General features: G+C 44.4%; 1 protein-coding gene across 4 annotated transcripts in view; it reads right to left on the minus strand.

Annotated features, from left to right (window-relative positions):
• The window catches only part of GAD1 (glutamate decarboxylase 1), a 57,742-nt gene extending 35,817 nt beyond the window's left edge, over nucleotides 1-21,925 (minus strand). The window contains exons 1-6 of one of the 4 annotated variants that reach the window (XM_043993130.1): nucleotides 21,657-21,925; nucleotides 21,486-21,543; nucleotides 19,837-19,999; nucleotides 16,461-16,523; nucleotides 8,429-8,587; nucleotides 5,682-5,924 (exon numbers count right to left, since the gene is read on the minus strand). In XM_043993130.1, the coding sequence (XP_043849065.1) occupies nucleotides 5,682-5,924; nucleotides 8,429-8,587; nucleotides 16,461-16,523; nucleotides 19,837-19,918 (547 nt within the window). In that variant the 5' untranslated portion in view covers nucleotides 19,919-19,999; nucleotides 21,486-21,543; nucleotides 21,657-21,925. Of the gene's footprint in view, nucleotides 1-5,681; nucleotides 5,925-8,428; nucleotides 8,588-16,460; nucleotides 16,524-19,836; nucleotides 20,000-20,457; nucleotides 20,578-20,786; nucleotides 20,941-21,485 lie in introns of those variants that run through there. The other 3 variants (XM_043993132.1, XM_043993129.1, XM_043993131.1) reach the window with 3 other exon arrangements.
• Nucleotides 21,926-26,810: the final 4,885 nt, after the last annotated feature.

Consider the following 26,810-nt stretch of genomic DNA (forward strand, 5'->3'; position numbering starts at 1 on the left):
GTTTTTTGTTTTGTTTTTTTGTTTTTTTAGCGAGGTAATTGGGGTCAAGTGACTTGCCCAGGGTCACATAGCTAGTAAGTGTCAAGGGTCTGAGGCCAGATTTGAACTCAGGTCTTCCTGAATCCAGGGCCGGTTCTCTATCCACTGCACCACCTAGCTGCCCCGACTATATAGATTTGTAATAGGCTTCCCCCCTCCCACCTTGCTTTCTGGCTGGGGAGTGGGGATGAGGAGAAAGGAAGGAACTTAAAATAAAATTGAAAAATAATTTTTAAAAAAAGAACATAGAGATTGCCAAATGAGGTCAGACTCATATTTACCATCCTCAGTCCTCCATCATGAATGGTACTACCAAAGAAAGGTACCACACAATGGAAAGGCAGAGTGGTCCCCTCTGAAATCAAGCTTAAAGCTTAGCATTATCCTACAAAACAGCTTGAAAACCAGGGCAGTTTTAAAATAAAACAGAGACTGCAGCATTATAAAGGCTATCACTCTGCTTCTTGTTGACTGGTGCTTTTGATTTGCAAATCTTTCTCACATTTAATTTCCCAGTGCAAAACAAGATGAAATACTCCCTGAGAACTTAAACTACTCCTTTAGCCTCAATGGAATATGACCTCTTTCAAAGTCCCTTGGATCAAGATGAAATTCAGTGAGTCAGCTTTGGACTAGTCTAGTCCCTCCTGTGACTGATCCAGAAGGTGAACCCCTTGGAGAGATGGAATGGTGCTGTGACCTGGGGGAAGGTCTTGGCTCTGCTGATTCCACCACATTAGATGACTTTGGAGCAGTTAATCAGACTCTTTGTGTCTTATGAAGCGAAGTCATCCAATCAAGCCAATCAGTTCTGTCAAAAACTAAATCAAGATGCCAAATGACCAATTTTACTGAACTTTTCACTAAATTGCCCTATGTTCAGGTTCTGTACATACAGAACCTCAGTGTCCTTCATCTGGAAAATGGAGACAATAATAACAAGACAATAATAATTGGGACAAATAATGGAGACAATAAATGGGAACAATAATAAAAATCCAATTGCTTAAGTATTGTGGTGAATAATTACTATTTATAAAAGACGTTAAAGTCCTTTATTGACATGCCTGATACTAAATCCCATCAGTACAGCCATTGCCTTGGTCAGTTTGGCATTCATGGGGAGGAGAAGAGTTGTGGTGAAGGTGCTGGCAGTCGATGAAAATATAAAATAGATGTAATCAGTGCCTGAGAATCTGTAATACTGAATTCCACAGCAGCAGGCACTGACCTGATCCACTGTCATTCATTCAGTCAGTAAGTCTCCCCTCTGTTAATTATTTCCTATTTATACTGTATATAGCTTGCTTTGTTTGTATGTCGTTCCCTCTTTAGACTATAAGCTCTTTGAGGGCAGGGGTTGTCTTTTACTTCTTTTTGTGTCTCCAGGACTTAGCCCAGTGCCTGGCACATAGTAGGGCTTAATAAATGTTTAATGACTGGTCGGTTGGGAAATAGAAAACTTTCCTCAAGAGGGACAAAGAGAAGACTATTTCGACTAGGTACCCTGGGGTTGTGGATAGAGAGCTGGCCTCAGAAGGAAGACCCAGGTTCTAGTTCCTCATCTGACACATACTTGATTATGTGTCTATAGGAAAGTCACTTCACTTCTCAGGTCTCTAGACAACCATCTAACTATAAGCTTCAGAGAAGGTATAATTTTGCACTAGTAGAAAAAAGCTTCTCCCCAGTGGGTAGTTCCCTATGTCCATGAAATTACAAGTCCAGTTCAAAAAATAAAAATCTGTTTGGCAATGGAAAATAGTATAAACGTAGAATGATCTACTTGAATGCTTGAGCTGATTCCACTGAAATACAGACATATCCTCAAGCATGTCATTCACTCATTTAGACTCACATATAGTAATCTGGTCTCACCCTGGAAGCATTTCTTAAATTATAACCTCCTGTACCCAAGAGTCCCCAGGAGAAAAACCTGAAAATTCATGTGATATATAAAGATTTTAAAAAAGGAACCCCCATCTAATTTAACTAGCTCTCACTGCAGGACCAGATTCTAAAATTTCATCTAGACAACTCTAGATTGTCTAGGGCAAATGTCCTGGGAATTGAAGAGGGATGTCACTCAGGTATGACTACCCATCAGGGTGACCCTCTGCATATCCAAATACAAAATCATATTTAGATTATTAAGAATTTTAGAAGGTATGCCACTTTGAAATGTTACCAGTCACCATTTGTATCAAAGTGCATGACCAAATCATCAACTGAACTTAAAGTGCATATTGACACCCTTTAGAAATTTTTCAGTGGCTAATGTGGAAATCAACATATCTGTAATAGGTTTTTTTCTTGCCTTCTCATTGGGTGGAGGAATAGTTAGGGGTAGAGAGAGAGAATTTGGAATTTTAAAAAAGGAATTAAAAGGTCTCTACTTGAAAAATAAAGAATTTTAAATTAAATTTAAAAAAAAGGAAATTTCAGAATTATTCAACATGGAACAAATGGCCAAACAAATGCAAAACTCCAAATGGCCAAGAAGCCACACTTCAACCAATTTTAAAAAGAGGGTGGAAGGTGGGGAAAGAGGGAAGAACAGGTATAAATTAAACCTACCAGTTATCTTCAAATCTCATTTTAATGCAATGGTTTAATTAAACCTTTACTAGAGTTTCTATTTTAAGTAGCTGTGATGGCCCACACCTATAGTCCCTGCTGCTGGGGAGACAGTGGCTGGTTCATTGTAGTCAGACTGAAGCTGATGTGTTGTCCACACTAAGTGCATGAGCAGTATGGTGATCTGTGCTATAGAGAACCACTAGACAGCCTAAGGAGTGAGCAAACTGGCCCAGCTCAGAAAAACAAAACTAGTCAATGCCGATCATCAGTAAAGTTAGGCTCATTAGAAGCTACTGTACTTACACCCTGGGCTAGAGAGACTCAGTCTCCAGCTCCTCCCCAAAAGAAGTGAAATTTTCTTGTTTTTAGAGAAGATAAGATGTGGTAAAAATGCTACTGAATAGTGGAATGGCCCAAAGCCAGACAGCAGAAGGAAGAAGGAGTCAAAGGAAGTCCAGGTGCTAGAGGACACTGAAACAATGACCCAATAATTCTTCTGGAAAGAGGAGTATCCCAAAAGAGGGCACTGTGTTCAAGTGAAGAATTGGGGACTACGAGAAACGTATGCTCTGTAACTTTTGAATGCCTCAGGTAAACTGGGGAAAGGCCAGAGAGGTTTTTGAGAAAGGCTGTGCCGAACAAGCTGCCTCAGTTAATCAAAGGTGGAAATTAGGAATCGAGAAAGTGCAATTGACAACCCTGGGCAACTCTTCAAATTCTGCTTCCTCCTCCTGGCTCCTGGAATGTGGATCTTTGGGGAACCCATACAAGCAAAGTCTCTTCTTTTTGGCACTCTGGATGAGTTCAACTAACCAGAAAGCTCCAGGAAATGTAACTTCAACTCATGAATTTATACATGGTAAAATGAGCAGAAACAGAATGATTTATACAATAACACTGGAAAGACTTAAGAATTTTGATGAATGTGAAGACCAGCTATGATTCCAAGTGACTGGTTGTTGTTGTTGTTGTTTGTCCTTTGTTCTCAAAGAGGACCATGACATCAGGAGTTGATTTCATGACTTGCAGTGAATTGGATTTAAGTGAGGGAGGGCTGTGCAAAGTCACCGGCCCCACTCTCTCCTCCAGAGCCACCTGGGTCCAGTGGCAAGATATACATCAAGACGACTAGAGATGGCCCTGGATGTTTGAGGCAATCAGGGTTAAGGGACTTGCCTAGGTTCATACAGCTAGCAAGTGTTAAGTGTGTGAGTCTGGATTTGAACTCAGGTCCTCCTGACTCCAGGACCAGTGCTCTATCCACTGTACCACTTAGCTGTCCCTAAGTGACTGATGAGGACACATACTACCCATCTCCTAATGGAGAGGACAAGATGCTGAACAAAGCATATGCTCTTTGGACTTGGCCAATGTAGCGCCTTCTTTAACTTGACTATTCATTTTGTTACATGTTTTTTTTTTTCTTTTTCAATGAGGTAGAGGGAGATGAGAGGGAAAGAAGGTGAGAAAATGGATTTTTGTACATTGAAATTAATAAAATTTATTTAAAAAAGAAACTTACTCTTTCATTAGTAAAACATTCACAAAGAATGTCCAATGCAAATCTGGGTCTTCAGATTTCTACCTAGCCAGGTATGCATTTTGTTTCCCCTTGCTTTGGATGGATGCACATTTCTCTTCTATGTGTCCTGTGAGCTACAAGACCACTGACTTTTGATTATAAACTGGCTGGGCTATGCTCACAAAGAATCACAGTAATAAGCCAATATCACTAATTTCTGTCTTGTCTTTGGAATCACCCTCTGAGTTGCTTCTTGGGGACCTTTAGCTTGAAGGAAAGATTTTTTTTTTTTTTTAGTGAGGCAATTGGGGTTAAGTAATTTGCCCAGGGTCACACAGCTAGTATGTGTTAAGTGTCTGGGGCCGGATTTGAACTCAGGTACTCCTGACTCCAGGGCCAGTGCTCTACCCACTGCCCCACCTAGCTGCCCCTTGAAGGAAAGATTTTTGACTGAGAGTTCGTAGGTATTTTTTTGTTTGTTTTTGCAGAGATAAAAAAGAATCTTAAAGAGTTTGATTTTACAAATTGGACAACAGAAAAGAATAAACAGGAGTCTGAGTTCTATTAAATGACAGGAAGAGGGAGAGGAGGAGTTAATTAGTCACAAATAGGGATGGAAACCACAGAGAAAAGAGAAACAAGAAGAGTCAGTCTTCTATCTCTAATGCACTGCATAGCACTAAGCATAATTAGATGCTTAATTTGTTACCTGATTTTTGACAGAGGTGATGGACTTAAAATGTGGAATGAGATATACATTTTGAGATGCACACATACAATGTGGGAAATTTGCTTGACTATGCACACATATGCACATATGTATGATGTATGTAAACTAAAAGGACTTTGTTTTTCCTTTCCTTTATACCCATTGGAGGGTGAGTGGGAGGAAGTGGAATTATAAGGTTAGGGTAGGAAAAAGAAAAGAAAGAAGAGAAGAAAAGGAAAAGAAAGGAAAGAAGAGTTATTGAAACATGTTTTTCTTTAAAGGAAAGAAAAGATCAGAAGAAAGTCTAGAAAGAAGGCCAGACAAGTAGGATAGCTTTGAAAGCAACAAGTTGATTTTTTTATCATATACTTAAAAAGAAAAGCAAGCTATACATAATAGAGCCCAGCAGTTTCATGTACCATCTTCTTTTTCCTTTCTACTAGGTATGATGAAAATGCCCATTCTATTTAAGTGTTTAAGTTCAGAATAAAAATTAAAATTAATTAAAAATATAAATATTTAAGGTTTTTGTGCTTTGTCTTTTAATAGTGATGAATCGTGGCCAGAATCAGCTGAGTTTTACCAAGCAGGCCAGGAAAAAAAAATCCATGATATCAGAATGCCAGGCAGAGCCTCAGAAGGAATTTGCTACCTCCCCATGATTCTAAAAGTTCATGGCATTCCCACAGGCTATCTGGCAAATGGCTGATTGCCCACTGAGGTTGCCTGATCTTGCTGAGCTTTGTGTGTATGTGGGAATGTGAGTGAATAGACTAAGGTGTGAAAAATAGGGTTTACTCTCCATGTATCTCTACCTTCCTGGAACTCTACCTGTTCGAACTCCATACTTCAGAGTATCTCTGCAGTCCACAAGGATCTGCTCCAAGGATTCAGGATGGTCAGATAGCTCTAGGTTGAAGCCCTCCATTCCTTCCAGCAACTGATGTGGGTGATGGAAGTCGAGCACCTTGGTAGATCTGTCAAATGTCTTCCGAACATAGTTGAGGAGGATATCCACCACCTCCAAAAGGAATTGCACAGTTTGTTCTTCCCCATTCTTGGCTGGAAGCAGGTCTGAGAGGTGAAAGACAGCAAAAGGTTAACACCTAATATCTGGATGCATTATACCAGGGAACCAACAATATTTCTCTCATTCCTTCCTGTCTGCACCACCATCCTCACCTCGAAGACTTACTTTGGTCCCAAGATACATACCATCAACCCTCAGCTAGATGACACAGTGAGTAGAGTACTACTTTGTTAAGAAGAACTGAGTTAAAATCCTGCCTCGTATACTTATTAACCACGTTTCCCTCGGTAAGTCACTCAAACTCCTTGGGTCTTAGTCTCCTCATTGTAAAATCATGGTATTGGACTTAATGGTCTCCAATGTCCATCTCTAAGTTTATGACCTTACTCCCCTCTCCCCATTCACACACACACACACACACACACACACACACACACACACACAGAGAGAGAGAGAGAGAGAGAGAGAGAGAGAGAGAGAGAGAGAGAGAGAGAGAGAGAGAATGTCTGGGGATGTTTAGCCTGGAAAAGAAAAGAAGATATGGTTGGGTGGGGCACATGATAGTTTTTTTTCAAATCTTTGAAAGGCTGTAATGTAGAAGAGGGAATAGATTTATTCTATGTATCTTTGTGAGCAGTTGGTGGTGCTGTAGATAGAACACTGGGCCTGGAGTCAGGAAGACATTTTCATGAGTTCAGATTAGGACTCAGACACTTAGCTGTGTGACCCTGGGCAAGTCACTTAATCTGGTTTGCCCCAGTACATCATTTGTAAAATGAGCTGGAGAAGGAAATGGCCAACTACACCAAGGAACCCCAAATGGTGTCATGCAGAGTCAGCCATGACTAATCAACTAAACAACAACAATCTCCAGAAGGCAGAACCAGGACCAAAAGGCAGAAGTTATAGGGAATCTCAGTTCAATTTATGTATGGAGACAGAGATGTTGCATGCCCAAAACCCATTTGGGGACTCTGCCAAAGAAATTAAACATAAAATATATGGAGATTTGAGACTACAACACCCACTTCTACTACAAGAGTAAAGCTAATGAAACTTAGGAACTTTGATCAACACAACAACCAACTGTGATTCCAGAGGATTCATGATAAACACCTCCTGATTAGAAAAGTGATGGACTCGGGGGCAGCTAGGTGGTGCAGTGGATAGAGCACCGGCCCTGGAGTCAGGAGTACCTGGGTTCAAATCCGGCCTCAGACACTTAACACTTACTAGCTGTGTGACCCTGGGCAAGTCACTTAACCCCAATTGCCTCACTAAAAAAAAAAAAAAAAAGAAAAGAAAAGTGATGGACTCAGTGCAGACTGGGACATATTTTGTGTGTAGGTGAGGTGTGGGGGAGGGCACATGACCCATGAGCAGTGCAGGAATTTATTTTGCTTGACTATACATGTTTGTTACAGGGAATTTGTTCTTTTTTTCTTAGTGGGAAGGAGAAGTAGGAAGTGGAAAGGAAGAGGAGGGAAAAAGAAGTAAGATTTTTGTTGAAAAAAATTAATTTTTTTAAAAGAGCAAAGCCAAGGAAAGAAAGTAATGTCCTAGAATTCAGAGCTACAAGGAACTTCCCAAACCTTCTGTCCACTCCCTTATTTTAGAGAGGATGAAACTGAAGCCCAGAAAGAGCAAATGAATTACCTAAGATCACACAGGCAGTAAGCATCAAAGGCAAGGTTTATTTTGTTTTGTTTTGTCTTTTAATTTAATTGATCTCTTATTAACAAAAATAAAATCTCTCCTCACCTCCCCCAATCCCAGTAAAAAAAAAAAGAAAAATAAATATGAATAGTCAAGCAAAACAAATTCCTGAATTGGTCGTATCCAATGTATTTGTCTTGACTCCATCACTTCTTTGTCAAGAGGTGGATGGCATGAATCTTCATCAGTCCTTTGGGATAGAGGTACAATTTGGACTAGGTCCCCTGCCCTCCATCATTGAACTCTGCCCTCCTGGCCCCCAGTCCTGCCTTTATTCTATGTGTCCATCAGCAGCAAAACCAAAGAAAACCACTCAGGTCTTTGTGTTCTACTTTCTGGCCAGCATGAGACTTCTCAACCTTTCTGCTTCTACATTAGGAAGAATTTCCTAACAACAACTGGTGTTTAAAAAGGGGATGGACTGTCTCATCACCAGAGGTATTTGAGCAGAGACTCTTGGCAGGTCTTCCATAGAATGGATCCCTCTGTTGGTTAAGTGGTTGGACTAAACGAGATCCCTCCCAATTCTGAGATTTTGGCTTCTATAGGGTACCCCCCTGGAGGATGAGGCTTCTACAATAAATTGGGGGTGGGGCTGACGCTCTCGAGCTGCTTCCAAAATGAGTGAGATTTGGGGGTTTGGGAAGGGAGGAGGGTTCCTCTGTCCTTGAGATATAAGGAAAATGAATGGGAATTTGAGGAGATGAATTAAATTTCCTGGTGTTCCTGCCCTGTCCCCCCTCCAACCACTAGTACTATCAAATCCCTGAAACAAACAAACAAAAAGACCTTCTCAGAAGGAAGAGAAGGATAAAGTAGTCAAGGGCATTACCTCTGGCAAACAGGTTGGAGAAGTCAGTCTCAGTTCGGCGGAATCGTGCCTCTCGCTCACTGTTCTCACATGATATTAGATTCTTTGACGACTGCCTCTCCTTAAAGGCACTCACAATCCGACTCTTCTCTTCCAGGCTGTTGGTCCTTTGCAAGAAGCCTATGTTAATGTAAGAAAATGTGGTCAAGGACTTCCCATCATGCTTACAGTCAGCTGCAGGGTCAAAACCCAAGCTGTCGAAATAGATTTCTCTTTCTCTATAGTAAGTTTAGTTGAGACTTTGCACATGCATGCGCGCATACACACACACACACACACACACACACACACATTTTCTCTGCCTCTGGCAGGAAGGAAACAGTACAAAGTGATATCAGTGGCACAGATCCAGTCATGCTCAGAGAAAAACCCCCACAAAACCCCAACAATAAATGAAGCCTATTCCCATCTCTGAATGTGACAGTAAGCTCTGAATTAAGTCAATTGGACATATTCCACTCCAGTAACCAGCCCTAGGAATTGGGTTTTAGAGAATGGATGGGATTATTGTCACTGCAAGCAGCCACAGGGTTTAAGGACTGTGTTGGGAAAGGGAGGGAGAGGGTCAGGATGGGCAAAGAAGGGAATTCTGGAAGCCACTCTTTCCCCCCTCCCCCAAAGTCTGCTGACAGGAGATATGACCAATTTTTTTTTTTTTACTCAGACCTGAAATATTGTTCTTCCTATTCCCCTCTCTTTTCTCTCCTTAGTTTACATAATCGGGGAGGAGGAGATTCTAAGAAATGGAGCCAGGTAAAATCTGAAATAACTGAGGAAACAAAGGTTCAAGCTTCTGAGCATATTGATTTATTAAGCAATGCACATCAATTGCATAAAAAAAAAATCAGAAGCAGGCCATCACAGCTTGGCACTGGATGCCAAATAGAGGGGGAGACCGATTTTTGTGTATTGAAAGAACACAATTAACAGGATACAAACTGGGATACAAGATTAGGTAATCTGATTTCTATGTGGAAGAAAGATTAGGGGTTTTCCAAGTTGGGAGGAGAAGAACAAACAGATACAATTCCCTGAAATTGGAAAAAGAGGTGTTCCACTTCCTGCCCCCCCCAGGTGTCTGTATTCAATCAAAGGAACAAGGAAATGGTAACTGATTGACCAGTACAGGGCTAGTTTTCAGATAAGACAAACGGGTTGCTTGAGATGTATAATTGTGAGAAAAGTCTTTTCATCAATCTTCAGATATGAATGGGTTTCTGATCAGCATAATCGAGGCCCTTAGTTAAGGGTCTCTAAGCAACAGGTAGAGGTGGTCCAGCTTCATGGCCATGAATACCTAAGTTCAAACTGCAATAAAATTTTCTCACAATTCCCATAATTGAATAAAGTTTTATCACAAGACAGAAATTGGACTAGACCCATAATTGAATAGAAAAAACTGAGCTGGATCCAGAATTGAGTCACAAGATGGAGTCAGTGTTGTTCACTCATTTCCCACAATTCCCTTGGAGATCCCGGTGTCCTGAATAACTTCCCATGTATATCTTCTACAGCTGGGGTGATAGTGTTCAGAGGGAATAACAATTTCCCTGTAGGACTGGCTTTAATACAGTTGATTTCAGCAATAAGAGCTCCTTCAAAAAGTCAATAGAGGTAAGTACTAGAAGGGTCAAGGTACCAGTGAAATCAGAACATTACCTTCCACAGATACCCTCTATCCCAGCTATCCATTGTAGGTCTCCTTACTTTCATATTTCTCTAAGCTCCTCAGGATTTCCTTCTCAAGTCCTTACCATGATGTACATAAAAATTAAGAGTTGTCATTGTGATGGTTATTTAGAGCACTATACTTTGAGTAAGAGGCCTTGGGATGAAATACAGGCTCTGCCACTTACTAGCAACATGACTGTGAGCAAACTGTAGTATCAAATGCTCTAGGAAAAACCTTCAAGATCATTTAGTTCAGGACCTTAACTTTATACATCAGGAAGCTGAAGCCTTGGAAAGATAACTGACTGACCCAATATCACACACGTAGTAAGTAGCAAATTTAGGATTTGGATTCAGTTCCTCTTACTCCAAATCCAGCATTCTTTTCACTGCACTACACTGCCACCCTTCACTTTACCTCCCTGGGCTTCAAGATCCTCATATATAAAGTGGGAATAATAATAGGGAAAGGAATTGGGTACCTGTGATTTCATCAGGGAGGGAATTTCATCTACTAAAGCAGATCAGTACCTTTTCTTCAACTCATAGTTTTAACAAGTTCCCTAGAGCAATGAGGGGTTTAAACGATTTGCCAAAGGTCACAGTTGGGATTTGAGTCTAGGTATTCCTTGCTATGAAGCCTTCTAGTATTTGCCTTATTGGGTTGTTTTGAGGGTTAAATGAGGCTATATATGGAAAGTGGCTTGGAACCAGAATGTCTTGGAACTGAAAAGTGCTGAATCAACGTAAGTTATTCTTCCTATCAACATTTTAAGTTCCTCTGAGAAACACAATTGTCACCAGAGACTTAAAAGGCTCCAGGAGGAATAAGTCCATCTGTGGATTCAAGGTTTACTTTCCCAGGACTCGAATGCAATTGTAATGAGAACTAGAAGAGGACAGGGAATGGCTACTGGAGTGACACCTCAATTAAGAGCTTTAATCCTCAAGTATATGATCCCTGGTCAGGTTTTTGGATCCCTCTTGTCCCATACCCTTTGAGCTGAAATTTGTCTCCCTCTGTCTTCCTCCTGTTAGTCCCTGTTCTGCATTCTGTAGCTACACAGAAGGCTTGATAGTGGGGCAAAGCAGTGTTTGGCTCTTCATTCATGATACCTCTACCAGGTATTAATCTTCCCCCATTCTACTCCTTTCTTCTGACTGATTCTGTTATCCTGGAAACCTGAGGCAGTTGACTGAACTCCATTTTACCAGCATCTGAAAGGACCTAACATTTTCCCCAAAGGTGAAAGGGGTAGTAGATGGGTCATAGGGTTACCTAGACAGGTCATGAAGTTGCCTAGAAAACCTTCTCTCTCTGAGAAGCTGAGAGGTGGAAGGCAAGGTCCTGAACCACAGTCAACCCTCCCCCCACCTTGGGGGTGAGAGTGGGGGACCTGAGCACAAATGTGAAGCTCAGTTTGGCTTTCAGCAGTTGTGCTACTTCCCTTTACTGCCCCTGCCACCCTCCAGTAATTCCAGGAACCTAATTGCTATATTTGGATTCTAGAAATACCACTGGCACCAGCCTGAACCTATCTCATTTGGAAAGCTTTGCTCTCTGGAGTTCCAGAGGCAGAGGAGGGGGAGGAAAAAGGGGAGATGTACAAGAGACCCATAAGTTTCATTCCCTTGTGGTATTGAGTCCACTTTTGCATAGTTCTAGGTATCCTTGTGTAAAAGAAAAGGTTAGTTTGTTTTTTTCCTATTTGCATGCTATGACTACTATCAAGGTATTTAGTCATCTTGAGTCATAGATTTACAATTAGAATAGGCCTTAACGATCACATGCCCCACCCATACTGAACATATGGTTAATTGAGGCCCAGAAAGGTTAAGTGACATCCAACACTGCAAAGCTGGAAGAAGGTGACAGAACAGGGGTTTCAACCCAAGTCCAGTGGCCTTTCCATAGTACCACATTGGTGTGTGCACATTTTAGGAGTATACAGTTTCGGGTGCATGCTATGTACATAGTGGGCTCCTCTTTTGCATTTTTATCCCTACCCCAAGGCTTGGTGCCTGAGTGGATTGGATGTCCAATCTCCTTAGGACCAAATGGGTGTGAAACAGTAGAGCCCTAGAGATGAGTCCCCTAGAATATCTGAGGGAATTAAGGGAAGACAGAGAGAGTAAGGAAGAGGAATTTGGGGTCAGGTGAAAACACCTCTTCTTAAGAGTTGAGTTGGCAAAAGATGTGAAAGCCGGCCACCCAACCCTTTCACTTGAAGCCTATTTCCAGTGCTCTCTAGGAATAATCTCCCAAATTTAGTCCTATGTTCAGTTTGGGCTGGAACAGCTGTACACCCACAAGGTGACTCTGGGGGAGAGAGCATATAAGGATGGAGTCCTGGCCCTAGTGACCTGAGGAAGTGAGGAAAGTCAGGAAGAGAAAGAAAATTCATGGAATGAGGGAGGGAGCTGGGCCAGTAAAAAGCCTCTAATCTCAGCTCCATGGAAGAGAAAGAGAAAAAATGAGTAGCTTTTGAGAGAATTTGACTGGCAAAGGGGTGAACTGAAACAATATTAAAGACAAACACTAGAGAGGCAGTGCTGTACTGTGGAAAGAGCATGCTGGCTTTGAACCCAGAGAATGTGAATTTAAATCTGAATACTGCTACCTATGTGACCCTGGGCAAGTCACATTAACTCCCTGGGCAAGTCACATAAATTCCCTGGGTCTCAGTTTCTTCATCTGCAAAGTAAAGGGTTCGGATCACCTCTAAATCTGTAATCCTGTAAATGAAGGGGACAGATAGATGTAAGAAAACATTCACAAATGTTTGTCAAATGAATGACTGAATGTTAAAAGCACGTGTACCCTCGGTGGATTTAAATATCCAATTATCTGCGGATCTGAAATTTCATCAGCATACCCAAATTGTGTGGGAACTCTCTTCACTAATGCAGATGGCAAACTCTTTTTGTTACTTAGTTACTAAGTAGGTAAGTCCTAAGGAGTTGTCCGAGAGGCACGGTCCAAGAGGTTCATTGTCTTGTTCAGAGCCGCGCTATTTAAATTGTCAGGGGTGTTATTTTAACGCTGATCTTTCCTTCAAGCTCTCCCGGAAACCAAGGCTACTTCTGTGGGAACTCCACATCATTTCTAAGATAAAGGGAAATGTTCTATCCAAATATTCCACCTTCTCCTTCCCCAATGTGATAAACGAAATTCAAAATCTTAAAATCATTTTAAACCACTATATTAGTCTTTCCTTCGCTGTCAGAACCGTCCCCACGACTAGTTTGTCTCTCTTCTTCCTTTCCCTCTTCTTATTCCTACCATCGATCTTAAATTCAGCGGATATTTTCAAAAGGTAATTTTTCTTTCACACATACACTGTCCGCTGACCGCCTCCCATACTCGAGTCACACGCTCACACAAGCGCAAGCGCGCACACGCACACACACACACACACACACACACACACACACACACACCAGCGCCAGGGTCTTTTGTGACTTTTCTCTGCTTTTCATGCGATCTCTAAATTACAGAGATTTAGGAGGCGTCAGAGCTTCTGTAAGAGTGAAGGAAGGGGAAATCAAAGGAATCCCTAGGACAAGGATCTCTAAGTGAGTACGCTTCTGCCTGGACTCCGACTCATCCGCTACAAACCTTGACCGCCCGCAGAGAAGAGAGGGCAGAATTAATTGCAAAAAAAGGGCTGCCTGTGTTTTCTAAGTGCACTGGTCCAGGGTGCCCCTAGCACCGCCCGCCCCCAGCAGATGGGGGACCAGCTCCTCCAATGTTTCTCTTAGACCCCCTATCCAAGCAGACTCAGTTTCCATCAAGTTCTATCACTACTGATGATCCTATATCCCAGGTTAGATTTTTTCTTTTAAAAAAGTTGCTTTAAGCTATCTCCCTTCCTATCATGCTGTTCTGACCCTGTCAAATCTGTAGGGGAAGGTCATAGCCTCCCCTGAAAGCTGGGCAGAAGTGAAAACTGTTCATTCAGTGACGGGGCTAAAGGGGATGGGGTGGAGTCTAATTCAATTTACTTTCCTCCTCTCAGGAGGGGAAAAACAACCCTTTGGGCGGTGATTTGATTTGATAATGGTAATTCACAAGTATTTGGAGCTTTAAGGCTTACAAAACTCTTTGCTAGTGAAAGTGGGCCTCTCTTCGCCTCTGCTCCCTCCTCCTGCTATTTCCTAATCCACTGGATCTCACCCACCCCCATTTCCCTTACTGCGAGGGTGGGGGCCAGCGCATAGGGCTGGCGGGCAGCGGTGCGTTACTCGATCAGTTCTGCTTGCCGGGCTGCATTAAAATGACGGCAGAGAAGAAGCCGAGCGCTTCAGTAGCCGAAGGGACCCTAGGCGTAACGGCCCATTAAACCCAGATTGGGGGGAGGGGGCTATTTATAGAACAAAGCAACTAGCTCTCCGAGTGTCCTTTCCCTCAGAGCCTCTGCCACCCCTATTTTCCATCCTCCAACACCCAGACGGAGTGGGGAAAAATAGTCTTTAAGATGAAGATGTGAATTAAAAATTGTAAACGCCCTACCCGCTTCCTCTCTAATCTTGAATCTTCACGAATTTAGGCGGAAGGGAACAGAGGGGACGAGGGGGTGGGGAAGGGGAGAGGTTCAACCCAGGGCTGCTATTCTTAAACATCACCAGTGGATTGGGATTTAAAATTGATTTGACGTGTGTGTGTGTGTGTGTGTGTGTGTGTGTGTGTGTGTGGTCTTATCTATCCCCTTCCCAAGCATCTCCCTCTTGGTGTCAGTCGCCTTCTCCCAAGGGAGAAGGAGCACCTTAAACCTTCTTGCCCCTCTAAGATATGAAAAACGGGTCTGAGGATGATCGGGGAAGTCTGGTTACCCACTACTGTGCACTTTGGTCATGGGCAGTAGGGTGGGAGTAAGGGGAAAGGTTTGGAACTACAGAACGAAGGTCTGAATGTTCCAGGTGGCTGTCCCTGGTTGGGTTCTTAACATTTAAGGGCTCTACAACCGAAAAAGAAAGGCCAAGGCAGCTTGTTATCTCTAAATGGATCTCTAGCTGTAACGTGGTCATCCGACCGTCTGGGTATTTGTTTCCTAGCTGTCCATTTCGTGCGTGCCGGGGAACAGCACAGGCAATGCTGCTATCTCACCCACCCAGCACTCTGACGAATTGCTCTTTAATAAGTCTCCCGTTAATCTTTTTCCTCCCTTCGCCCTGGGGAGATCCGTATTTTCTGGTCAGATAAGGTTTAGGAATTTTAGACGGCGAAACATAGAGAAAAAACCCATTACTGTTTTCGCTACTCGGCTGGAGCTGCTAATCGGCTTCCCTTCGAACAAATTATCTTACTATTCTTTTAGATTTCGTTTACTTCAAGTCGTCACCAAAAGATTCTTTAAATAGCCTCTCGGTCCCTATTCACCTCTACCAATTCCCTCACCTTTCAGAAGCGTCCAGTTGCTCGACCTCTTCTCTGTTTATTAATTCTACAGCCTCTTCCATCTCAGAGGCAGACAGAACGAGGCTGGTTCTCTCTCCCACCCCACAAAGCTCTACCAAATAGGCTCTGTATGCATCACGCGCTCTTCCCACGCTCTCTTGGTAGCCTCAATCCCCCCCCCACACACACACACTCCCCCAGTAGAGATTTTCTCGCTCCCGCCCTTTCTCTCTGCCATCATTTAGTACACGCATCCCAACCTATTCCCCTTTCACCGATAGCTCCTCCCTCTGGCCACAGAGGAGTGGAAAATGATCTATTCCTCCTTGACCACAGTCAAAGGGACGAAAGAAGGACAAAACATGAAATTCTAGGCAAAGGGGCTCACGCTGAACATTTTGCTTGCCCTTAGAAACTACGGCCGGCCTATTGCCAGCCCAGTCAAATACTGCTTAGGGGAAACAGTTCTTGGTCAATTGCTTGCCTCTGGAAGCTAGAGCCTCGGGAGCAGTCTTTCTCGCTGGCTAAATTGATACCTTGGGGCTATTTTGCAGGTGGAGCGCTGTCTATAGGCAGAACGAGACCGAAGTCCCAGGGTGGAACCTTGCTGTACTGGCGCCCTTGGGCCAGCAGAAGGCGCAGAGGGCTCACTCTAAAACGCCGCCCTGGAGGGTCCCAGTTCTAAACCTAAAGTCCAGTGTAGCTAATGCTTCTGGTCCTAAGCAATGTGGTGGATCGTGGCTTTTTGAAAACGAGAGGATTTTCAGAGAGAGAAGAAGACCCCCAAAAACCAAGTCACCCTTACCCACCTAAAGCCCTATTAAAAACGAATCGGTATCCGCATAATAATGGTTGGGAGCCATGGCTTGTGGTTTTCTCTCCCTGACCATATCCCCTCTCTAGCTCCAGTGGTTTTTCTCTTACCGCATATCTTGAGTCCCAGTTTTCTGGTGCATCCATGGGCCACCCCGCACCAGGTGTCATAAGCTAGAAAGAAAAAGCAAAAAAAAAAATCATTCACTAGGGGATGGAGACAAACTGAGGAGGCAATTCTGGGAGGTAAACAGGTTGGGGGTGGAATGTTAGAGTGGAGAAGATAGAATCTGTTTCTTTCTTGGGATTCTGGAAGGAAATATAACATTAAAAACACCCATTCATTCCCTTACCCCTTCCCAGAGTCACACAGAAGGAAAGAAAACTCGTTGATAGCATCCAAATCTGGTCCCTGAACCCTTCTTGTAGCCCATCTTGGACTTATTTCATCATTTCCATGAAATACCTCATGGAGCTAAAATGAAGGTTTAGAAAAACCCAGAAAGGAATCTGCATTGCATACTAACTGTGGGCTACTGATCCTGGGATAGGAACAAAGGTGGTGGTGAGGGGGAGCAAGTAGAGAAAAACAGAACGCCTAAAAGCCCTTTGTTTCAGGCCAGCAGATGTGAAAAGGCCCTCACATAAGTCCAGCAAAGGAACAAAAAGGCATCTGGGACCTAAACGTCTCATAATTTCCTGGCAGGTCTCCAGCAGAGTGGCAGCTTAAAATAAACTGGCATGAAATGGGGTCGCAGAAGAGTTCAGGAATTAATTGGGTGAAAAATAGTATTTGACTAGATGATAGGGCTTGCATGACTGCCCTTCAGCTGGACTGAGGCGTCAGGAAGACATTCGTATGCCTTAGATCCCTTTCCCCACTTTCCAACCTTCTTCCTCATTAATCCACCTGCCTCCAAGCCTTATCCCCATTTTCCTGGGCCAGGTTTCATTTGTGGTCTTGCTCCAGAGTATAGTCTATGAAAAAAGATGGGGAAGAGGGTAGGATGGCGAAGAAAAGGCATTCCAAGGAGATTTTAGGCTTGGGACACTTTAATCTCACTGATGTCCGCTATGCTGTGGAATGTTTTAAGGTTTCTTTATTCTGGCCTGTGTGTGCCCCAGCTCAGTGCCTTGCTTTCACATAGAAGGGGAATTAGGGGAACCAGTCCTTGCAGGCATTTTGTTTAGTGCCCTCTGGAGCTCCAGTTGTGTTCTTCCAATGTCTCCAAATTTCTTTCATTTCCATGTATCCTTAGTTCCTCAAGTACAGTGTGTAATGGGGACATTAGCCATTGCCAGAAGGTCCAAAAGGACAAAGGGAAAGGTGAGTTAGGAAGAAACAGGGTATTCCCTTTTGATATGTACTCAGAGACAAGACAACGACACAGTGCAAAGCAAGCAGAGGTGAGAGGAATGCTTTAAGTATTTCTGTTGGGCCAGCATCTTTGCCCTAGGGTCAAATGAAATAAGATACTTAAGGGAAGGAGGACAAGAATGAAAGGAGATGGAAAGGACTTCTTTTGGAGACCCAAAAGCCAAGATCTGGTGAATCAAGGATTTATTGTGGTCACTGTAGGCTTTGGGTGGCACTGGGAGAAAATGGGTTTGGTGGGGTGGGGGTGGGCTGAGGGACAGAATAGAAATACATCTTTCTGCTTTGTTTCTGCCAGGGACAGACAAACAAACAAAAGGCACTTTTCTAGAAGAGCTAAGAGGGAGAGGGCAGTCTGTAAATGTGGAATACTGGCTTGGGTTTGTGAAAGGGCTATGCTCCCATTATCACTTTGTGTGTCCTTTGGAAAAGGGAATTGCAATCTGGGCTGTGCCGGGATGAAACTGTGGGTGTGTAGGACACGGGCTGAATGGGGATCAGCCTCAGCCCCAAAGCAAAACAAACGGGGGAAAAAAGCCCCAAATACCTCTGCCTGTTTCTGCCAATTCACTGGGAATCTTTAGGGACTCGGCCTTCCATTTTTCTTTCTTTTTGCTCAGAAAAGCTCTTTGTGGAAATATGGGCTAGTACGACTGAACAACAACAAAAATTACAAGGGTTTAAGCCCAAACTCAACAAGCACCAAAGAAGGGTGGGAGGAGTCCAGGGCAAGTATATGAAGAGAAAGGAAAGCTGGTCGAGAAAATAAAGGGGCATGGAAGGAGGAAAAAGTGGGGGGAAGCATGAATTGGGGGAGGTGAATTGTCGTAAATAAATAGCCTATAAGCGGAAAAACTGGGCCTAACAGCAAAGAAGATAGTCATGAAGAGTGAGAATAAATAAATCTGGAAATAGAAGGACAAAAGCCAGCTTCCTGCATTACTCCCGTTACCCTATCCTTCCCCTCCCCCTATTCATCGGCCCAGAGCGGTGGCGCTGGAGCGCAGAGATGAGCTTGCCCGCCTGACAGAGTCACCCTCAGGGTGGGCTCTGCTCCTCTCCAGATACATCCTCTTTGTTATTAGGGTAATTGTACACCAAGTCGGGGGTTAAGGGAAAAGGGAGTAGGATGGAAAGGGGCAACTGGGCTGGGGCATTTTAGTAGCTACCCCTTATCCTCCAGACTCCAGGAAAATGAATCCTATTTTAAACCACAATGAGGCTAAAGGGAGACTGGGGGAGGGGAGGGGGGCGGAGCGAAGGAGCTAAGGTGAACCTAGAGTAGGGATAGGGGCGGGGTGTGTTTGGAAACAATCTGCCTGTGCATAGATTGCTGCTCTTTCATTAGGATTTTTTTTTTGTTTGTTTTCCATCCTCCTCCTTTTTCCAGAATAGACACCCTCCAGACATGTTTCTGCCAGTCTCAAGGAGAAATACAGGGCAGGATTCTCTGGATCTGCCCCAGAAAGACCATTTTCTACCCTCCCCCGCCCCTACAGACTCCTCATTCAGTTCGTTCATGATTACACCCTCCTTCTAATCTATTAAAAACACACACACACACACACACAACAACTAATTGATTGTCTGAATTGTCAAGGCAGAACCACAACTGATTTTTTCCACCTTCCCCGTCCCTTTCTTTCCCCTCACACTTCAATAGCTCGACGCAAATTCGGAGCAATTAGGGACACGGGGTTTTCGAAAAGCTGCAATTAAAGTCCAAATTTCCGCTGATTATAGACTTCCTGGCGAAGAGCTGGAAGGATAGGGAGGGCGGCTGGGGGAAAGGGAGGGAGACCAGCTCTTGGTTCAACGAATTCTAGAGAATGAAATGTTATTGGTTTCCCTTAGGGACTCCCAGCTCTTCTCACCTTTTTTTTCTAGACACAGACACGATCTCCTTCACGTCTAAATAAACCACAGACAATAAAACAAACCATTTGCCTCGATCTTCTAGGCTCCAGAACCCCAAATCTAGATGGATTTCCACATAGTCCTACCTTGGGTTATTGGGTGAACAGCTTGATTTTTCTAATCTCCAGTCCCCCACACCCACCCCCATCTCCATCCCCTGTAAAGAATTTCGGGAAGAAGCTCTGAAGGGCTTACTTGTTGGGCGCAGGTTGGTGGGGTTGGAGTCCGGCACCGGGTTGGAAGAGGAGGAGGAGGAGGAAGGCGCCGAAGATGCCATTTGCTCTGTTGCTAGAGTCCTAGGTCTGTCTGCTTTCTAGGGTCCTTCACTTGGGAGGCCGACGGTTAGTTAAGGAGCTGGCTGCGAGAAGAGAGAAGGTGTTACACGTTTGGGATCTCCAGGTAAGGAAGAAGCGGAAGAGGGGTTTAAGCACGGATTCAAGGCAGTGGAAAGTCAAAAGGCGCCCCCTTGCGCTGGGGCAGAGGAGACAAGGTGGGGGGGGGGGAGGAAGGAAGGCGCCCTGGTTATATGCATGAAGTGCTCGAGTGGCTTGCTCCAGAGTTGCTGTCAATCCGGCGTGCCGAAGAGGAGCAACAAAAATATGGCCCAAGTCTCAGGCACTTCCATCTCCGAGCCTCGATTCTACGAGTCCAGGAAAGACAGAGGGCATTCTGCGTCGGGGCAGGGAAGGAAGAGCGGGGTTGGGGGTGGGTGGAAGCGCAGCACGTAACCTCGGGGTCTCTGAGAGGTCAGAACGCAGTGCCCTGGAGCCCAGCTCTAAGGAGGACGAAAGGGAGCTAATACTCAAAGCTAAATACCCAAGCGAGGACAAGCCCCAAAGGACTCCGCGCGGCGGGAGGGAGTAGGTGAGTAGGGGAGACGAGAGGCGGGCACGTCTGCCTAGATGTCTGGTTTCTGTTGTTGTGTCTGGTTAATCCCTGGAAAGGGCAAGAAGGAAGATTCACGTTGCTCTGGGGATAGGTCACTGGCCGTGAGGCAAGCTATCCTGCCAGATTCCCCAAAATATCCCGAACTGAGACATTTCCAGATTTGACTGAGGTACAGAGACAGTCACCCCAGAGAAAGGACAATTCTCTTACCCCCTCCCTTCCGAAATTAGCCGGTCAAAGTCTTCTTCCCTGACTACCTTATCTTTTGGGTCCTTGGCTGAGAAGCTTGGTACTCCGACCGGGGTGAAAGGGTCTTGTTCTGTGTCCCTCTCATTTAATCTCCAGGTCTCTCGAGTCCATATTTCCTCACCCTTTAGGGAAACGAAGTTGCGCCCATGGCTAGGGAGGCGGGGGAATTTGAACCCTGCTCCACGCGCCTTTGGTAAGCCCTTGAAAGAGAATTAAGGGCGTCCAGAACGGTTAGGAGAGAGGAGAGGGGAAAATTCAACCATACTAAGTCTCTGGAATAAAATACTTGCAGCTCCACTTCTACTAGAAGCGCTCGCACGCGCGTGCACACACAGACACACAGACATAGACACACACAGACATAGACATCACCGATACCAAACCCCGGGAGCGAGCCAGACAGATTAGCGGTTGTAATGGAAGTAACAGGTTACAGTCGCTCTAAGCGGCTCCAGTGACTCTTGGCGAGGTTTGCTAAATGTTTCTTTTGGTTAGCTGGGTGCTGGTAGCACACAGCGGGAAAGGGGAAGGAGAAATTGATGACACCCCCCAGCCCGCTCCCATTTTTACTTCCAGAGGAGCAGCCTCTTCCTCCCATATCACCGAACCGATGTGGCGCGGCTCGACTGTTTGGGGTTAGAAAGGAAGAGGTTGCCAGTTCGGCTCACAAAGGGAGCTGGCCGGCTGGGGTCTGACTAGTCACTTACAATTGAGGACCAAGGTAGTCTGTGCGAGCTGGCTGACGGGTTCCGAGTCTCAGGAAAGCTGGAGGATGAAAGGGAAATAGCGCACTTCAGAAGCTGGGCAAAGGACAGATGTTTATAAACTCCGGGTGGCACAGTGCCCGTATAGCAAGCACTTAGGTGCTGAAAATGCACCTGGCTCTGACTGGCCGCTTCAGCTCTTCCACAGGCTTGGTTGTTCAAGGAGCGTTGCTGGATGCTCTGTGTAAGGCAAGCGATCGGCTGTGCTCCTTTCAGCTCCGTTCCTACGCAGGCATGAATCACAGCCTTGCTGTCCGTCACCTCTAGTAGATGCAGTCGTTGCTTTCTTCTCAGCTGTCTCCTTAGGCTGGAGGGTGAGGAGGAGAGCAGAGGAGAGAGGCAAAGGGGGGAGGAGAAAGAGAGAGAGAGAAAGAAGGGAGGGGGAGGGAGGGAGGGAGAGAAAGAGAGAGAGAAAGAGAGACAGAGAGAGGGGGAGAGAGGGGGAGAGAGAGAGAGAGAGAGAGAGAGAGAGAGAGAGAGAGAGAGAGAGAGAGAGAGAGAGACGGTTTAAGGGTTTATTTTCTATTCGTGCTCTCTTTTTTCTGTTCTCTCTCTCTCTCTCTCTCTTTTTTTTGCGGGGTGGAGGGAATGGATGGAATGGGGAGGCGGGAAAAAGATTGGTGGGAGAATCACGAGGCTTTGTAGCCGGTTTTCCTTGGGCTGAATGCTGTGACTTATTTGCAGGTGCATGAGCTTTATAGCTCCATTATCGATCCAGATCACGAAGTTGCACCCAGAATGAGTAATCTAGTACGTACTCAATACGCTCCATTTTCTGAAAGAGAGGAGAATGCTGGTGGGTGGGAATAAGAGTTGGGGGGCAGAAACGCTTTTCCTCCTCCATCATATTCTGCTGAGCCATTTCCCCTCCCCTTTTCTATTATATTTCCCAGAAGATGGGAATATGACTTTCATTTCCTCCTTCCCCAGGTCTCCTGGCATCCCTCCTCCCTACCTGACACTTGGAAACACTGAATAGCGAGGGGAAAAATTCATCTCCATTTCCTCTTCCTGAATTCTCATAGAGAGAAAGGGTCTGGGGGAGCTGTAGGAGTAACACCCGAATAACGAAGATATTAACAATTTCCCACCTCTTTTTCTAGAGAAGGCAATGTGCCTGTGGGTCTAACCCTAAAAGATCGCTCCGTCCAGCTTGGGTACTTCTACCTACACGAATGTATACACGCTTTAAATGGTGGAGCGTAGTCTCTCTACTTCTTGAGCTTCTTTCTTCCCCTCCTAGCTGAATCCACCTTTTCAAATACTGTAGTCTGGTGGAGTGGGGCAAGAAAGTTCAACAATATTAAACACTTGGCCCAGGGTCCAAGTGTTGATAGTTGACTGGAAATAAAAGTCAGTCTCCTTCCCAGCGGAGCCGCATTTCTTCCTTTGCTTCCATGCCCTCTTATAGGGTCTTTTTGTTTTGACAATAGTTGAATGACCCTAATAATTAATCCACGGATAACAATGCTAGGGTGAAAACATACCCCTCTCTATAAGGAAGTCTTTCATGAGACACATTCCACCAGAGGGCGCCAGGCACCCAAAGACTGAGTTGTCCTTCTCTTGGTGAGGTGGGAGTGAAAACACCTGGGCACAGTGGCTAAGGGGGCTACGCAGACCGCCACGTTGGATTGCAGCGCCCCTTTTTAAAACGTTTTCTTTTCGTACCCTCTTCCTTTTTCTTTCTCCTCATGCCCTCTAGCCTGTTCATTTCCTGTGGTTTCTGACATGAGGAGGCGAAGAAAAATTCGTGTGGTCAACGAGGAGTGGTCAACTGGGATGGAAAAAATCTTTTTCTCTCCAGCATTTTCATGTTGCGACCCAGCTAGCAAAGGGTTTGCACGTGCTGGCGTCTGGGTTTCTTTATTTGTGCGTCTAAATGGCTGGTGGCAGCGGGGGCTCCAACAACTTTCTTGAAAAGAACCCTATTTCTCCCTCTCCTTAAAATAACTCCTCGAAATTCACAGGGACAGTAGAAAATTCGAAAATTCCCAATACGCCACCGAAAATTCCCGAAGGGAAGTAGAAGAATCCACGGGGAGGAAAGGAGGAAAGATTTTCTGATAAGCAAACCGGAGTAGTCATGAAGGGTTTTTTTGTTTGTTTTAAATAAACGCTACCCAATTAACAAGGAGAAATGCCCTCCACCCCCTCCTAACTTTACCAGAAACCCTTATCCACAAACTAAGATTAATGGAAAGGTCAGTTGGCATTAATTAATAGTTGTCATAGCTCTCTTAGCCAGGAAATACCGAAGAACAACGTGTGTCCTCCAGGCGCTAGACACATTATCAAAAATAGCGCACAAAAGGCAGCCTGAATTTCAGCCAGTTAATAAAAATGTGCGGTTTACATACGGGGAGCAAAGCTCTGCTTTTTTCGCTCTTCTCCTTCATACTCCACTTCATTTGATCTGCCCCCTATAAAGTCGTCATTCTCACCAATCAGGGAGATCTTTTGCCCATATTAAATCATTAGCGACACGATCGAACAATGAGCCTAGTCGGTAGAGGGAAATAAAATGCTCTTTTCATTTGCAGTTGCCACTGTGAGAGAATCCAAATTGCTCGCTCGCGGTTCCCTCAACTTTCCCCACGACCCTGGAATTCTCTCGTGTTCAGAATGAGAGGAAATTCGTTTACTTTGTAGTTTTGTCCAGCACCTGATTCGTGCCTGACACACAGTAAGCGCTTACTAAGTGCTTGTTGGGTGATTTGACTCCACATTTTAAACGTACACACAACAACCTTTCAGGTAATAGAGAAAATACTCTTATTACTTGAATGGAAATATCTACGACACCATGGAATCTGTTAAAATTGAATCCTTCCAGCTGTGAGAGTTCAAAGGATTTTTGGTTTAAGGGCGTTTTGTTTTGTTTTAAAAAATCTGCTGGTCAGTAGGGACAGGGATTCGATTTTTTTAGAAGCTCTGTAAGTAGCCTTTGTTCTGAAAACTTGTGGTATAGTTGTGCAAGATGAATGTCGGACTTGAGGTCATATTGTCTGTTACATTTTTTTGTTTTACACACACATGAACAAACACACAACATGCCCTGGGCACCTCAGGTGACCTTTCTGCAGTGACTAAGAGTAGCTGTTGGGTTTGATTCAGTGCTTTCACCTCCTAAACCTCTAAAGTTGGATGGCCAGGGAAAGGTTCAGGACTAAGGACAGCGTCTAGCTTCCCTTCAACCCCAAGGCTCTCTATTGTCTTCTCTCGGATAGCATTCAAGCTCCCCTAGACCATAAGCCTCAGGAGCATATTTGTTTTTCCAGGGTTAAGTTTCTCTTCTCCTCCCTCGGTGGTGGATTTAGGGTGATGGTGACTGTCTGTTTGGGATATCTATGGTCTTCACTTTTCTTATTTTGTCTGCTTCCACTCTTTCATGTATTTGTTTCTTTTCTATGGGCGGGAGAAGAAGAGTAAAGGTGGAAATAAAGGAATCGCCTCCAGGACTTGAACTAGCAATGGGATTTACAGGCGGAAGGGAGTGGCATCCCCACAGCTATTTGTTTTCATTTGATCCAGGATCCAAAGCTTTGAAGAAATAAAAACAAACATCTCAAAGCCAGGATTGGGCGGGAGGCGGGGGGGGGGGGGGGACACGATTTGCGCCACCCCCTTTCCCCCTAGTCTCAGACTAATCTCCCCCCTACTCCCACCGCGTGTGTGGTTTTGAGCCCGGGAGTGAAGAACTGCACAGCTGGGTCTCGCTTTTGGAAGGAAAATCTTTCTTCGGGTCAGAGGTGTCTGGGGCTTTGAATTCTATCCCTTCGCCTACGCTTCCTTTTTCCCGGGAGGTTTAAAGATTCCAACCCGGATTCTGGGTCCAGGTCCTCCTCGTGGATCCGAGATGGGGTGGGGATGTGAGACGTGGGAAGCAAAGGGGAAGCCTTAAAACAGGCAGTTATGGAGATTTGGAGCATAAAATGTGGTCCGAATCAAGGTGAGTAGATAAGTCAATCTCGTTTTCCCAGCACATTTAGCATTTCTAGCCTCCAGAAAAGATAAGTTTAAACTGCAAGGCTGGTTCAGTTCAGTTGATGCTTTAAGGTCTATTTTAAGTCTCTAATTTATGGCCAAAAGAAAAAAAATGGCAGTGCTCACCACTTAAACGTCTCTCTCCCGAGACAAGGACCTGTGCAGAAATGTTGGCTTAATGTTGAACTCGGCATTTCTTGTGTGGGATTTCTTCTGTGGTCATCGAGGCTAGGTATTGTTTTGTTTATCTTAACCATAAAAATCAAATAGGACTTTATTTGCCGGACTATAGCTGGATTTAAACCAAATTCAAAGCAGTCGGCAGAGGGCTAAAAAACATACAGCCAGGCTTGGCAAACTCCCGGAGGAAAGCTAGAGAATCACTTTAGAAATTACAACCATTTCATTCTAAAGAAGAGAACCGAATTCCTCAGAGTGATTTGTAAGTAGCTGCCTTCCCCTTAATATCCAGAAGATGAAAATATTCTAAAAGAAATTAATCAAGACGACAGAGTGATTTATGTTTGTGCATATCGTCGTGTGCAAATCTCAATAGACCACCAAGCCCGTGCTATCTCAACCGCTAAAGAATTTATTTAAAATGCCACCAGGTGGCGGTAGCTTCCAATTTCTGAGACGAAACAACAAAAAAATTAACAATATTTCCAACAAAGAAGAACGAAGATCTTTCTAGGGTCCCCCCCCCCATATGTTGCTGACATTTTCCAAAGCGAGGCCTTTCTTTTTAGGGAATGGGAGGGCTGAATGCAGTGAGCTAAGACACCTAGAGGTTCCTGTCCTCAGATGAAAGGGTCAGGTGACCAATGACATCTCTAAAACAATGCCACCGAAAAAGGGGGCCTTTGGGAATGGACTCTGACATTAGGCGATGACGTTCTGCTGTTCCTATACCCTCACAAATAGAAACTCAAGAATTAGCAAAATCTGGATCAAACATTTTGTGTTGGTCAGGAAAATTAAAGACATTTCTAGGTTGCCCATGCCTACCTGACCAGATCCAAAACAAATTTTCAAAGCATTCACTAGGAATTTTTAAGATTGGTCACCATGCAAGCATGTCAATTGAAATCAACGGTGGAATTCTGTGCTTATTGACATTCCTATTTTTCCACCATAGGACTTGGGTCTTGCTGGATATACTAGGATTCCAAATTTTGACTGAATTTACATTCAAACCCCTCTCACACCCTTTCCAGATTTAGGTATCTCATTTCCAGAGTACCAGATTTTAGTTATCTTTTTGAATGGGTGTCATAAGAA

The sequence above is a fragment of the Dromiciops gliroides genome, chromosome 3, assembly GCF_019393635.1.
Source record: "Dromiciops gliroides isolate mDroGli1 chromosome 3, mDroGli1.pri, whole genome shotgun sequence".
In the NCBI taxonomy this organism is placed as follows: Eukaryota; Metazoa; Chordata; class Mammalia; order Microbiotheria; family Microbiotheriidae; genus Dromiciops; species Dromiciops gliroides.